Source organism: Halyomorpha halys, unplaced genomic scaffold (assembly GCF_000696795.3).
Source record: "Halyomorpha halys isolate HHAL.00 unplaced genomic scaffold, Hhal_1.1 Scaffold237.1, whole genome shotgun sequence".
NCBI lineage: Eukaryota > Metazoa > Arthropoda > Insecta > Hemiptera > Pentatomidae > Halyomorpha > Halyomorpha halys.
The window spans coordinates 1053228-1069936 of NW_027112495.1; the positions used below are offsets into that span (position 1 = coordinate 1053228).

Below are 16709 nucleotides of genomic sequence, written 5' to 3' on the forward strand. Positions count from 1 at the left end.
ATATTATAAAATATATTTTGGTTTTATTCTTCGATTTCAATTTACGTTTAATTTCAATATTTTTTAGTCTTTTAATCAACATATCTCTTTTAGAGCAGCGATATGGATTATATGTTAAACAAGAAAATTTCTATTTTTTAAATATTAGTTTTTCTATTTTTTAAATCGAGATGAGGGCTTATCAACAGAATGTTGTGCCCAAACGTGTTTGGATCTCGGGTGATATTCAGGGTCTAGCGATCGATTATCTATTTATGGTTTTAAGACTATTGGGGTCATCACGAACTCGTACGTGTTTAATTAACATCAAAAAGGTTGGCGATTAGAAATTGTTTTACGTTTGATTAGACAATCAAACAAAGTTTATGTTAGTAGAACATTTATAATTAGGTAGTAATTCAATCATTAGTACAACAAACTAAATTTTAAAATGGAAACAGAATTCACAAGTAATTACAAAAATAGCCCCAAGGTTGATTTACATCTGTCATATTAAATATGATTTACATATAATGAAAAATATCTTTAACAAAATATTATAAGAACAGTATATTTCGCATTGCCTCAGTCTGTCTTCCAGTTTGAGATATTGGTATGGGTTGAGGCATTTCAAATCCATAAATCAAAGTCCCAAAAAAGTATTATTCCTGTAATAATAATAATAATAAAAAAAAAGAAAATTTAATTTTGTATCTTGTTTATAAAAACAGCGATCTAAAAATATTAAAAGACAATAAATTTAAAAATATGTCAAACCTCGCTTAAGTGATAAATACTCGCTTACGTGATAAATTTAATCACCAAAATATAAAACAAATTCTGCACTAATGCCGAGCAGTTGGAGTCAAAGCGATCTATCATCCCATTTAACAATAATTTATAAAATATCTCAAATAATAACTTTTTAATAAAAACTATATAAACACATAAGCAAGACACAATCAATTTAATTTTTAGGAGTAGAAAGAGTACCACGGGAAAGTTTATGTGTATCATCAAGGTTAACAAATATCTTACAATTATAATATAATCGCTTCAGTTCATCATCATTCCAATAATCGATACCTTTTTTATACTAAACGAAGTATCGATATGCTGAAAAAGAAAAAACTATTCTGCAGAGTTATTTCATGAGATTGTTCATTTATTTAAAGGTTTAATAAAAATTATGGATGATCTTATTTCGTTCCAATCTATTCTCTCAAAAACATACACTTTAAAACTGAATTTCACCGTGAAAAAACTTTTTAAAATAGTCGATTCTTATATATTTTATATCGAATCTTTCTCTTCAAGAAGGTTTTCAAATTTTGGAGGAAATAAAATCTCTCACAATCCGAAATTTGACTAAAATTACAATTTTGTTTTGATTCATTTAGCCACAGTTATGTGTCCGATTGACAAGACCATATTCTCTTCTTCATGCACATTGTCCGAAATATTCCTTATTATGACTAAACAGAAACCTGTTCCAATAGGTACCCTTATATTAATGCATCGAAGGTGAATTTTACGTTTTTCAAACTATTATTTTTTAACGTATACTTTATACCGACATTACATTGAAAACTATATTTTATTGTGTGATTTGTTATATTAATTTTAGCTTCTACTTTGACTTTTAATTCGTCTATATTTTACTGACAATAGCATGGGTATTCCTTCTAAAATCTCGATCTTGGATTTATGTAATTTAATTGTGAAGAAAAATATTAAATTTACAGCAAAAAACGCTCACTAATTCTTAATAATTTATTTTTAAACAATTTTATTTTTCATCCGTTCTTTTTGTTCGTCACATGGGTCTGTCTTGGTTGAGCGGAAATATTTTGGCCCTGAAATAAAGTTCAGGAGAAACAGCGATCTGGTTGAGAAGATACACGCCAAGAAAGTAGTCAAACAAGAGACCTTCACAGCTCAATTTATGAGATTGCTCCTCTGTTCTCAATTTGTAAATTAATTCAGCTCGTTTCTGTGACATTGAAATGTTTATCAATAATGAAATGTTTACCGAATAAAACGAATTTTGTGTCTGGGCTCCATATTAAAATTTTTATTTCTTCCATGCCACCAGATAAAAATGATTTTACCAAATAAAGTTTGCTTTATTAGAAATTAAATATTTACAAAGATGTAAGAACAAAAAGTATGTTTCTACAGATAATATTATTTATAGCACGTACAACAAGATTAGCTAGTGATTCTATGTGACTTACCTTCCGATCTTGGAGCAGGGAGGGCCATCTGTGCAGACCGCCGAGTTGTAGAACTCTTCCAGGAGGGACGGCGATGGAGGAAGTGGTACCTCGGGGTTGGGAGGGAAGAGCTCATCAGGATCTTTCATAAGCCACCATACCAAGATGACCAGGGGGAGGGTCACTACTATAGTTCCCACGGAACATAGGAACAGTGACCACTGCCTCTTGAACGGCTCTCTGAAAAAAATAACAGTAATGAACATTAATTAAAAAACTGAAAAAAAACATATTTTTCATATTTTAAAAAATAGTCAGTAGTCCCGAGTTTCAGTCCCAAATATACAAGGTCAATAGCCTTGCAAACTAATTTAGCTTAATTATGAAGAAGATGGTCTGGGGTGCGGTCACAAAAACAAAAAGTAGTTAACAACTATTTATTCGACGACGTTGGGCCCCAGTTTGTTTTCCTGAGCTTCATTAGGGCTAATAAGATACAAAAATAACTAAAAATATTTTTACATAATAGGATAAAATAAAAAAAGTAAATTAAGATAGGGTTAAAATTATGTCAATATAAGTGAAAAGAAAAAAGAAATAAAATAGTATAAATATAAAATAGGCAACGATAGAGAAATCTCGAAAAAAAATGTTATAATTAGGTTAAACATATAGGTATTATAGGTTTTTTTAATGATGGCTACAAATAGGATCGTCAGACAAGCGGTCTTGAAACTAGAAGCTTTTGATCAAAATGGAGCCGAGAACGCACCTTCTATAGCGGTGAATCTTCCACCCCCAGAGCTTGCTTCACTACCGGAATTCTCTCTAGCGGAAGCCCACGCCATAACACTGGAGTGGATAAAAGTACGTACGGCAACAGCCCAAGACTTGAGGAAGGCCGTTTCTGACCTCGAACGGGGAAACGGGAGAAGTGAGCCACTTCATAAAAGGGGTGACCGTCTTATAAGTCGAATTGAAGCAAAGTTTATCGAAAATTTACTATCGAGTAGTCGATAGTGAAGATGCAGAGGCATTAAAAGCAGCGGTCTTCTGCAGAGTAAAGAGGAACATCCTCAATCTGATTCAGGCGGATGAAGAGACCCCTTGGAGAGCTATCAAGATTAAAGAAGGCGTTTGGAGGAGGAAGGTGGGCCCCAGAGGAGGACATATTTATCAGAGAGACTAAAACATTCAAGTGGGTAGTATAGCAAGGAACTCCTGGCCCACTACAACAGAATCGCAGATAAACTCAGCGAGATGATGGAAACAATTCAGGTACAGGGTCGAATGCAATTCCTATTTATGGTACTAAAAATTCAATTGGCAAAAGACCTGGGGAAAAAGGAAGGATTTCCTAGAGTGCGCTCGTTTGTGGAATGTGTTCAAGATCTCATGGATGCAAGAGAGGTGAAGTCCCGGATGGAGGTAGAGGGACCAGGATGGACCAGAGTCGTTTATCAGCCTCCCAGGATTAATCCAGCATGGCGGAGGAGAGAATATCAAGATAAACCCAAGGAAAGGACGGAAACCATTGAGAGAAGATTGAGTCAGGAAAAAAGAAGAAGTAACGGCCGCCGAGAAGACCGCAAATGCCATGGGTGTGGTAAAGCCGGTAGCACAATGCCCCCGCACCCGATGTTTTGAATGTGGGACAAAAAGACATATTGCCCGACAATTGCCCTTATATGTATCAGCGGTGGGAGCGAAATAAGCCTCAACTGATGGAAGTCAATACATAGAGATTACGGAGGGGAATGTCTCGAAAGACGAATGGATCCGCGATTGAAGCCACGGAATTGTCCGAGATCTCGGAGACAGAAGCCGAGGGCGAGAGGATGGCCAGCAAGGCAAGAGAAGAATTTGGAGGCGAATAGGAGAAGCAGCTAATACACCAAGAGAGTTCTGATGAGTGTACGCATTGGGGGGCGACCATACGTTTAAGAACCATCATGTGAGAGGAGAGCACGGCGGTTTGCCTATTATATGAACACTGGAATAAGCTGCTTGGTGGACAATGGTTGCTCTAACACGATTTTCAGCCGAGAGGCCCTTGAGACTTAATCTCTGGTGGAGAGAAGAAACTACATGTCAGAGTTTGTAACCTCTCTGGGTCCCTGCAGCATTGAAGAGGAAGCAGAAATGGAATTAGACAACTTGATGCTGAGGAGAAGAAGTCCATGTAATGGGAAAAATGCCTTTTGAAAAAATAAACTTTTTAATTACTGGACTGATTTACGTGCTGGTTTTTGCAAGATGTTCCCTTTGGCCATGAGAAGATTTAAATATACTTAATAACTTGCCATTATGCATGTATTTTAAGTCATATAAAATTTAAATAAATAGAGGATAGAAAAAAATTGATAAATATAATTTCCAATAACTCATAAAAATACAAAAAATGTATTCTTTTGAATAAACATACTATTAATTAGATCTCAGTATCATTGATTTCTCCATATTGCTAAGTCTAATTGAGACAACAGGTCATAATAAGTATTTTAACATTGGGAATGTTTTCATTTTTTTTTCAGTTACTATGTTTTACGACCTATCGTTTGAATTATTCATTTCTATTACTATTCATACCATCACAGATTTCGTACAGTTTTCTGATTTTGCATTCCACAAACTTGCTTAAAATTAATAATATTTTATTTTTTGAATTTTCATATGGCGTTGTATTTTTAAAATTTTTATTATTTCGTTATTTTTAAATATTACGAAATGATTCTTTGGTATGAACATTGCGTGCTTCAAGTGTGGGGAATCACAGTTCTTGAAGCTCTTGTAATTTACATTTGTACTTCCCTATATGTTATTTATATCAATCAGGTATAGAGCAATGATTCAAAAGAATTTTTTTAACATAGCGCCCTTTTTGGGCTAAGAAGGTTTTACGGCACCCTTGTTGGGCTAAAACGAATTAGCTGCACCCTTGCCAAAATAAAAAGAATGTCACCAGAATTCTTCTTAGAGCAATTGAGTATGTATAGAAATAAGAAAATCTTCTTTAGAACCGATAATTTTTTCAAAAGTTTTGTAAAAAATTTTAATAAGGACTGCCTTATTGTTTTTTATAAATAGGCTAATTTTTTTTTTCGTGTTCGTGTTTTATAAATATTTTAGTTTCAATTTTTATCACTTTGTCATCAGTATCAAATAATAATTAATAAAAATTTAGCTGAACGTTGAAATAATTTTATAGAAAAACATGATCTATTTTTTAATAGTGACCCACTTTTTTATGGAACAGTCTATAAATATGACGCTATCTGAAATTCTAATTTTAGTAAACCAGTTGTTAATTATCATATATTATAAATAAAAAATATTTTGTATAAACTATTGTATAAAAAATTTTTAATATTTGTATAAACTTTTTTTTTTAGTCTTCACCATTATTCAACTTTGTTTAATAATTTAATAACGTCAAAATATTAATTAAAAATTATTTAATAGGGCGTAAACCTCTCTACTCATTTATTGAACTGAGTTTATAATTGATACAAAATGGTTTTTAAAAACAAAACCTAGTCGCCTTGTTTACAAAAACACCCTTATCTCTGAAGCTGAGCTAACAAATTAACAGCTGATGAAGAAGTATTTATATCGGTTAGGTTAAGAGGAAAACATGATAGCGCTAACTGTAATTGAACATTATTATCAATTTTAAAATTAATAATTCGAAATATCACTAGCGAAATATTATTTAATGCAATAATATTTTTATATAGATTATATGGATCAAAATCTAAACTTTTCTTTTTTTGATAAAACAATCATTTTAGAGTTACTAAAAGCGCATCTACTTTTAAGAAAAAAACATTAATTGAAGCACTAACGAATGTTACGGGCTTCAGATTATTTGCTAACTTTCAGACATTTCGGAATAAACGTATTAACTTTATACATAGATGGGACTTGCTCCAAAAACTTGAAAGTTAATTGAAAACAGCAATTTTTTTAAAATATATATTTATTGCTATTTACAACTGTACATTATAATATATTTAGTAAATCTGATCTAAGTTAAATTGGAGTGTTACAGGCGTGTAGAGAAACTACACATTGGTAGCACTCTAGTGACATTTTACATTAGCTGGTCTCGTGGCCATCTTCTTTTCAGGCGGCTCGGAGGATTGTCAGGAATGGAAGAGGAGGCAAGATTAGAAACTAAGGGGTTTGAGTGGTTAGAGAGTTTATAATGGAAGGAGTGATATCTGGTTCGGGCTAAATCGGTTGGTTACATAGGGAACATTAAGGTCTTTATGTATGATTTTATTTGTGACAAAGTAAGGAGCATTGAGGATTTTACGAAGGATTTTGGATTTTTAGGATTGAATACGAGAGGAATTCGAAGGTTTAGTTGAGCCTCAAAGCTCAACTCCATATGTCCAGATTGGCCTTATTACAGCCATGTAGATCAGTCTTTTGTAATGTGTTGGAAGTTTAGACCGTTTGTCTAGTAAGTGCTGTAATAGTCGAAATCGACGTGCAGTTTCCTGTCTTTTCAGTCTGGTGTGTGGATAAAACAGCAATTTAAACTTAAATTTTGAGTTTAAATAAATTAACATAATTTAAAGAGAATCACCGCTGTTTGTGTTGTGAGAATATTCCATCATATTATGGCCGCTGCAAGCACATATTTAAAATATGTGAATGGGAGAGCTGACACAAAATGTTTGTAGTGCCTATTTTTTCTCTTAATCTTGGTTAATCCAATCTTACATAAGAAATCAGAGTGGAAGGTCTCTAAACTTAGTCTTGAGCATCCTAAAAATATGGTTTGTAAAAAAATAATAAATAATACTACATTTCCAAAAATTATTTTCAATATTGCTATATTGCTATTTAATTCAATGTCAAAATTAATTGAAAATATTACCAACGCCATACCAACCCCTATTTTACAAGTTACAATTGTATAACTGTAATTTACATGTATTCTGTTGTTCTAATTGTATTATTCTTATTCGCCAAATTCGTTCTTCATCAGTTAAACTCAATTTTTCACGACCCGTTTTTGTTATTCCATCTTATATATAAAATAAAATATTATACGATGATCATATGTCAAACACTATATTAAACGGTGATATGTAAAATATTACACGGAGATACCTACAAATCTTTTTGTATAACAGAGAGAACTAATGTGTGTTTTTTCTTTTTTAATTTGGACCTGCCAACGTATACAATAACAATGATAAATTATTTGGGAAGGGTTGTATGTCAATGAAATTAAAAATAGTTTGTTATTAAGTAAAAGGTAGTTAAATAGAAGAATTTTAAACAAGGAAGGATACATATATGACGTATGTTAGAGGATGTATGAATGGAGTTCCAGAGATATGCAGCCCGGGTAAAAAATGATTTATCAAACTCAGCAGTTCGGTGAGGTGGAGGGTATATGTCATATCTAATTATTATTGTTTAAAAAAGATAAACGAGATTTGGTAGTACGGGATTGGACTGAGAATATGAATTACAAGTTTTCTAGGATAAAGGAGGGGCGTTGAGTATTAATTACTTGGAATAGAAAGGATGCTGGGAAATACTGGCATCGGAAGGATCAAGTCAATCTACAAAATATATACGAAATTCAAAATATGTTGAAGAATCAATATACAAAATAAATACCTTTAAAGGCATTTTCCCTTATTGGAAGCACATAAATATTGTATTGCCAATATTGTAAATAAAAATTACTTATCTAATTAGACAAAAATAAGTAAATTGATAATGTTTATATAAATTGTTGTTATTTATTTCGTAATAGTCATTAAGATCACGATATAAAAATTGTACGGAAAAATACAATTTTATTTAATATCAAATGGTGTTATATAAACGCTACCTGTGATAAGATAGTGTATCTATGTGTTTATATTTCATATTAATGTGATAACTGTAAGAGGAGTTGGTATAAATAACTTCCCCTTTAGATGGTAATTAACGATTATATTTTTATTGTGTCAACTTGATACAATTTTTCACACCAAAAATATTTAAATTGGATATTTATTTGTCGACCTTAGGAACAGCCACGAGTCCAACAGATTTGACGTTGCTAAGCCAGAATGTTCAGATTTCCAAAAGCTATACAATTTGTCAACTTGGGTATTAAAGTGCCGATTAAAATAAGATTCCACTCAATTGACATTTTCTCTTTCATCTCCTTTGCACTAATGATTCTGGCAATCAGTAGAATATTATTCAATCATAGATTTTCTTTTCAAGTGACTTAAGTAAAGCATTGAGATTCAGGATTTGATTAAGCCATGAATCACTTAAGTTTGGATCCAATCCGCCTGCATCACTCAGTGGCAGAAAGTGAGAAAAAACCCTCCAAAGTGAAATGTGCCTGATAATGTTGATGAGTGTGGTTTCTTACACTCAAATACCTCTAAACGGATTCACCGGAATTGGTTCTCTCATTAAACAATATTTGTGAGCTGTAGACCTAATCTTCCATACGGTATTTCGGCGTTGGGAAAAAGTGAGTTTTCACTAGGAGTTATTAAACTATTCAACAAAAAATATTTCAACCAATTCAACACCAACGAGAGTTAGTGCACCAATTGTAGTTTTTCAAAAGTAGGTTTGTTCCTTGAAATATTTTTTTACTAAATTTCTACGGCCACTTCCAATTTAATACTGGATAAATTCGTTTATACACATTTTTAATAGACTAGAAAAAATGAGTTTTTATACCTAATCTTCCATACGGTATTTCGGCATTGGGAAAAAGTGAGTTTTCATTGGTGGTTATTAAACTATTCAACAAAAAATATTTCAACACCAACGAAAGTTAGTGCACCAATTGCAGTTTTTCAAAAGTAGGTTTGTTCCTTGAAAAATATTTCAATTATATAAATCAATAATTATATAAATCAATTATATATATTTAAATATTAGAAAAAAATATTTTTTCTAAATTTCTACGGCCACTTACAATTTAATACTGGATAAATTCGTTTATACACATTTTTAATAGACTAGGAAAAATGAGTTTATATACCTAATCTTCCATACGGTATTTCGGCATTGGGAAAAAGTGAGTTTTCATTGGTGGTTATTAAACTATTCAACAAAAAATATTTCAACCAATTCAACACCGACGAAAGTTAGTGCACCAATTATAGTTTTTCAAAAGTAGGTTTGTTTCTTGAAATGTTTTTTTTCTAAATTTCTACGGCCACTTCCAATTTAATACTGGATAAATTCGTTTATACACATTTTTCATAGACTAGAAAAAATGAGTTTTATTGACCTTTTTGATGAGAATAATGTGTAAATATTGGAGCAACGTTTGTGTCAGTTTCACTGGCGTATGAAGACAGGGGCCTTCTTGGAAGGTGTAACTAAAATAATGAGAACAATAATCAAATTAACTACTATGAATTAGAATAAAATTTTCTGTATAAGTAAATTGAGTGTAATGTTGGAAAAATTAAGATTTATACTTTTACACTAGTGAATATAGCCAAAATAAAATAAATAAAAAATTCAGCACACTGAATAAAAGAGGAATTCATGAGAATTATAGAAGATTTAAACAATTTAGAAATTATTACACAAAAACAGCTGTTTCCCACCATTGTGCGTCGTATTGTTAAAGGTTTATTGTATTCCAATTACTTTAAAAATAATAAATATATATTAAATTTGGGGTTCTCCAAACATGTTCTGTCAAAACTCTGTATCCTGATGATCAGTCGAAGGGGACTTTGTCCAGGATGTCGACTCGTGCCCTAGTTTTAAGTATACGAACTCTTTCATGTTTATTTTTCAAGCTTCCATAAACTTGTTCAAGTTTTTTCTTCTGCTAGCTCGCTCCCTCTGGCCAAAGCCCGCTGCTGCCTCACTACAGCCCTTCTACTAACGGTCCAGGCACCGCTACGCGATCTACTCCTGGATTGTCCTGATTTCTTGTAAACTGTCCCGGGCTTAGAATAATTACAGGATTTGATGAATACAGGTCAAGATTTATTTCTGAAAATTCCTCCTGTAAAATGAGGGGTTGCTCAATATTTGAGCCGAATCATAGTGGGATTTGATCTAGTATAATTTTAGTTTGACCAAACTGTTTTAAGTTACTTGATAGTTTATTTTCGTTTCTCCTCACGTGACCAGTTGTCATAATATTTTTAATATAATATGATTCTAGTATCTATTCTGTACATAGTTTAAGAATGTTTTTCTTTGAGATCGATATATTAAATGTGGAAATTTAAGTGAGGTATAGCAATATTGAAAAATTTGGAATATCAGTTTTCGAAGGAAATAAACGTTTTATGGTATTCTGTTAAACAATTAAAATAAACAACTGTTAGTTATAAAAAAATATTGGAAAAGATTTTTAGTGTTCAGAGCTTGTTTGATTCAGGTTACTTAAACACCTGTCTGCTGATGTGTTCAATGGTATTACGGCTTCATCATAAGGCACCTATCCTAGGAATATCCTAGTGAACATTATGAAACCAAAAACATGCAGTTAAGGGAGTTTTAACCGCAAGATGAGGAAAATATTTGGCAAATGCATGCCCCATATTTCCATTCCAATCCTAACGGTTTAGTCTGCCGTTTTTGTTCCAATCCTAACGAAGTTCTTTGGTGAGAAATGAATAATGTTTATGTTTCCATGTTATGGATGGGGCTATGAAAGTGTGGTTTAGAAGTGGTAAAGATAGTGCTTAGAATTAGCTCCTTTTTTTTTTTATTAAAAATTGTAATAATGGGTTACTTTTAAATATAATTGTATTTCATAGTAATACAATCCTAACGAAGTTCTTTGGTCAGAAATGAATAATGGTTATGTTTCCATGTTATGGATGGGGATATAAAAGTGTGGTTTAGAAGTGGTGAAGATAGTGCTTAGAATTAGCTCCTTCTTTTTTTTTTTTTTTAATAATAATTATAATAATGGGTTACTTTTAAATATAATTGTATTTAATTGTAATACAATCCTAAGGAAGTTCTTTGGTCAGAAATGAATAATGGTTATGTTTCCACGTTATAGATGGGAATATGAAAGTGTGATTTAGAAGTGGTGAAGATAGTGCTTAGAATTAGCTCCTTTTTTATTTTCTAATAATAATTATAATAATGGGTTACTTTTAAATATAATTGTATTTAATTTTCCAAGATATTGACTGGTTACAGTAAAAAAAAATTTAAAAAAACACAAATAAAATAAAGAAATGTACTAAATAAATACATGAAAATGAGTGTAGTGTTTAAGAGGGAATTTGTTGTAGCTTCTTTTACAGATAGATATTTGGAAGATATTTTGTATAAATATTAGATGTAGAAATATGATTATATATAAAGTAGGGTTTGAGTTAAGACTTGAAGATGTTATGCTTTGTATTGAGGAAGCTACAAGTTATGGAGCATGCTGGTTATTTTTATGTATCGGAGGTAATTGTTGATTCTACTCATACATACATTTTTAATTCTTTCCAGTATTTTATAATTGGTTAAAGATGTTGAATTCCAAACATGTGAGGTATAAGTGAACTGAGATCAAATAACTGATTTATACAGAATTCATTTATTTCAGGAGGTTAATCTGGATTTTTTATTTAAATCTGCGGAAAAAAATATGTCTACTTTCTTATTGGTATGTTCTGTGAATATGAGAGATTTTTCCTGAGGTATTTCACGGATTTTGACCTAAGTGTGAGGGTTGAGTTGGCATGGAAATATGATTATTTATGTGTGGTCAACGCCTTGTACAAAATGTTGCTTCAGATTTGGTTGAATTGACTTTTAATTTCCATTTGAGGCAATATTTTTAAATTTTGTTATAGACGGTTTTTATGTTTTAACTATTCGATAAGAAAAAGTTCACACAGATGTATTTATCACCGGCGTTTAAGGATCTCATTATTATCAGCTAAGTCATCTTTTAAGTGGTTTTACAGGGCTTAAATGCCGAAGAGTAATGGCTTAAACATTACTTACTTATTTTAGTGTGAGTTGGGAAGTCGGTTTGGAACAGGTTACATAGTGTCAGTTTCAGATACATTAATTAAGGAAAGAAGATATGGCCATTTTTTTTTTAAAGGGTAATCCTTCGTAAACTTTGAAGTCAGAAGAAATTATTCTATTGTCATTAAATATCGTGGGGTTATTTTAACATCAGAGTAACAGTTATGGCAAAAGGGAGGTCTAAGCCCGACCCTTTCCGTAGTGAACTTGATGGGAACATGGCACATCTCACACCGATGTCTCCTAAGACACGTGTTAACAGACGGGTCTACCAGATCTCCCCATATACAGAAGTCTGCATGTCCTATATAAAGCCATATGAGAGGAGATATATTTTTAGCGAGAGTGTAATATCAGTTTATCGGCTTGGAGAAAAAGGTAAAAACTTTAGTACCTTAAGTCTAATACAATAGTCTGCTGGTCGGAAATGACAGAACTATATCTAATGCGTGGTGTATTTTTGCAAATTGTTATCGATTAAAGGCACTAGAAGTTAGCGTACTATGTAGTTCAGTAAAACACTTCACCGCCAGGCAGCAGCACTTACGTGAAACGCGTAATTTTTTCTAAAAACTATTTTTTTACATCACTTTCATTGGTATAGTACAAAATAGGAAACAAGGAAAATTATTGAATTTCCAGATTCTTCAATATATATATGTGTTGTTTTTGTTTTATTTTTTTGACTCTTGATGAGTTAAACTTTTAATAATGATAATACTTTATTTATTCTGGGATAAATACTTTATCAACGAATGTTTTATTTATTTATTTTATGTTTCAATTCTATTGAATACTAACTAACCTTTGAGCTAAATTGTTTAAACGTCGATTAATAAAATACTCAGAAAGGTCGGAAAAAACAATGAAATTAAAATAAATAAAATAATGTTGGAAGAATTATATAAAAAAAATAAGAATTGAACTCTATTTCTTCCTAAAAAAAAAAAACAGAAAAGATTTAAGGTGTCAGTATTAAAAGTTATTGGGTTTTTTTATTATGCTTCTGTAATAACCAACAGTTAGAAAAGACTAATTTTAAGTTGACACATACTACAATATATTCGGTCCCTTAGGAGTTCGAACAATGACTTCATGGTTTCATAAGAACTAACCAAGCACGTTTACGCGTTCAAACATGCTTGAGGGTTTGTTGCTACATTTAGAGGAAACACCCTCCCTAGTGGAATTTGATCTTTGCCTATTGCTCCCTACGAACAAAAACACTTTTTTTGGGAAGCCTGTTTTGTACCTGTGGGAACATTAATAGGATATCTGCCAGCTGGCCGGCACCAATTTTTATTTTATGAATAAAAAAAAAAAAGAGTAAAAAAAGTTTTAATAAGAAAATTAGTCACTCAATAGGCCTTGAGTGGCAGCTTCACTACCACTGACGTTTATCACGTCTAGTCCTGATAATGCTACTGCACTGCTAAGACATAACATGTTATCAAGACTGTAACTGTCACACAATTTTATTTTATATCCATAGGCTGAAAAGTGTCGTATAAACTTTAACGTTAAATTAAATTAACTGCCGAGACAAGTACAGTCAGCTATCACACTATACCTAGAGGTTTTTCTCATACGACGGTAGTATCATAATTATAATACAGTTCAACCATTGAAGTTGCTGCGACAGTTCCTGCATTGACAGTAAAGGGTTTCCGTGAAACTTGCTTTAACGTTACAGTAACCTGGCTTCTCCTTCATTACCTAATAATCCTCCTAGGCGTCTCAAAAGAAGATGTCCTCGAGATCTCCTCTAGAAATGTTATTGGAGTTCTATCAGTGGGTAGATTCTCCACATGTTTGTATCATGTCACTATGTCACCTACATCAAATTTACTTGTATATATGTGTATACAGTTGTAAATAACAATAAATAAATTATTTAAAAAAAAAAATAAATAAATAAACGTTACAGTAGCTTCACTGCAGCTACGTGACTATCAACAATCACACCGTATCTGCTGCGATAGTACAGTTATGACGACGAATATCATACAGATTACGCCATGGTTAACTCCACGAATTTTTTTAAATTTATAAAATAAACATTAAATTAAAATGTATCCAAAGAGCGTTTTTTATTTTAAAAAAAGAATCTGTACCGCTACAACCCAGGAAGGGTCAGGGGTTCAGTACTTTGTAAAGAAGTACCGTTACTAGACAACGGTTGCGCAAGGAGGTGATTTGGTCTTTTTAAATAAAAAATCATGACAGTTAATTTTAAATCTAAAAATTGTGCGAGAACTACTACTGATAAATTTATTGAAGAAAATTAATAATGGTTTCAGATTCGGTTAGAACAGGTTATGTCAGGCGAGCATAATTTTTCCGAAGCCACACCTCTGCCTTAGGGTTTCCTTTAAAGAAAGCTCTAAACGCTCAAGCATACTTGGCTTTATTTATGTATGTGAGAGCTAGATGATTATCGACTGAGATACTGTTGCTAGCCGTGAGGTCGCCCATCTTATTGCAGCACTCATCCTTGGCTACGAGGCTAAGCCATGGTCGGTCTCTCTAGGACTCCTTTATCTTCTATTTCCGATATAGCACGGCCGCTGAATTATATCTTAGAACGGATTTAAACATTATAAAACAGATATTTTATTATATTGTTCACAAAAGAAAAAAAAACTATATAAATATATTATAAAAAAAAAAAAAATCAAAATCCTTTTATTTCCATGGAATTTTTCGAGCTCATCTTCAGGTTAACTCAACCTTACAATGAATGGGATCTATTATACACAATAAATTTCAAGACTATAGCCTTATATAGATTAAATGCGAATTGATAATTTGTAACAGAAATTAAGTAAACTGAATTAACAAATATAGGATTATAGGTACGATAAAAATATGTGATATAAGAAGATGAAAGGTGAAGCAAATTAAAATAATTTAAAAGTTATATAGAATTAGGAGATTTTTAAAAACATATGCATTGTATAATGGGATTGAATTATGCTGTGTTTATATTTATTATCTTTATGGTGTTTGTTAATGATGATTTTTGAAATTTAAATGTGAATTACATGTTCTTGTCGGTTGAAGATGAGCCAAGGAGCACTAAGCGTTCCATTCTAATAACATTTTAAAGAAGTGAGAAAAGTTTGGTTTTTACTCTTGAACTAATTTAATAATTATAAACATTATCGACCTTCAAAAATAATTAAAATAAATGTAATTTTTGAACAGAGATATGCTAGTTTAATGGATTATAAAGAAGTTTATGAACTTTACCTTCGTAGGAATAGTAGTTTTCATGATATTTGCTTAAATAAATTGATTTATAGTTGTTCGGACAATAAGTTTGATTTATGAAAAACTAAATTTCAGGAACTATGTGACATATAGATGTCCATTAGCACTCAGATTAAAGCTAGTTTAACGTACTATAAAGTAATCTATGACCTTTACCTTCGTAGGAATAGTATTTTTCATGATATTTCCTAAAATAAATTGATTTATAGTAGTTCAGACACTAAGTTTGAATTTTGAAAATCTTTAAATTTAACTTACTATAAAGTAGTTTATGACACTTATCTTCGTAGGGGTAGTAGTTTTTATATTCGCATATGAATATAAATTTGGCAAATGAAAATTTGTCCGAACAACTATAGATAAATTTATTTTAGCAAATATCATGAAAACTACTACTCCAACGACGAAAAACGTCATAAACCACTTCATAACCCATTAAACTAGCTTTTGAATGCTAACAGACGTCTGCACGTCAAATGGTTTTTGAGATATAGATTTTTCAAAATAAATTCACTAACTACTGATCATTCAGTACGTTCTGTACAACATATTTTATGAAATATTGCTTTTTAAAAGCTGTATCTCGAGAAATATTAAACGTAAATAGCTCTATTAGAGCTTACATTTTAGCAAATTTACTCTCCTTTAAATGATGCTCTCTTAGATTTTCTATTGTTATTGGTAGTTTTAAAGATATAGAGCTCTGCATGAAAAATTAATTATTTTTAAAATTTTGAAAAAACCGTCATTTTTTATTTCCCATACGTATATTTGGCAGACCCATCAATTTTTACTAGTAATTATACACAGTTTTCATAAAAATTAATCAAAAATTGGGGTAAAATAACTTTTTTTTCTCCTCTTGGGCTCTTGTACTAAGAAGTTTAATCAAAGCTGTTAAAGTTTTTAGAAAATGGGTGAAGTAGATGGTATTAAATGGCAATCGGTAAGCCGATTTTAGCAAAACAATGGCTATAACATCCTCGACTTATACCTGAATTGAATACGTAATTTCAGTTCCTTTCAACTAGTCGTTTTTGAGGTAGGATCTTCACACAGGCTCGCAAGCAGAAAATTTAGCAGGACCCATTTCGGTTTCAGTTTATATAAATTATATACTTTTATATAATTTCTCCCTATTATTATGTATATTTTCCGATAAGAACAACTTATCATTAACATATTCACAAATAGTTAATTTATTAAAAAAGTATTTTCACCTTTTTTTAATTTTTTTTTTTT

General features: G+C 31.4%; 1 protein-coding gene across 7 annotated transcripts in view; it reads right to left on the reverse strand.

Annotated features, from left to right (window-relative positions):
- Positions 1-16709, reverse strand: part of LOC106679977 (glutathione hydrolase 1 proenzyme) — a 134779-nt gene that overhangs the window by 17397 nt on the left and 100673 nt on the right. For all 7 annotated transcript variants that reach the window (XM_014419400.3, XM_014419404.3, XM_014419405.3 and 4 more), the window contains one exon: positions 2217-2435. In XM_014419400.3, the coding sequence (XP_014274886.1) occupies positions 2217-2435 (219 nt within the window). The remainder of the gene's footprint in view (positions 1-2216; positions 2436-16709) is intronic.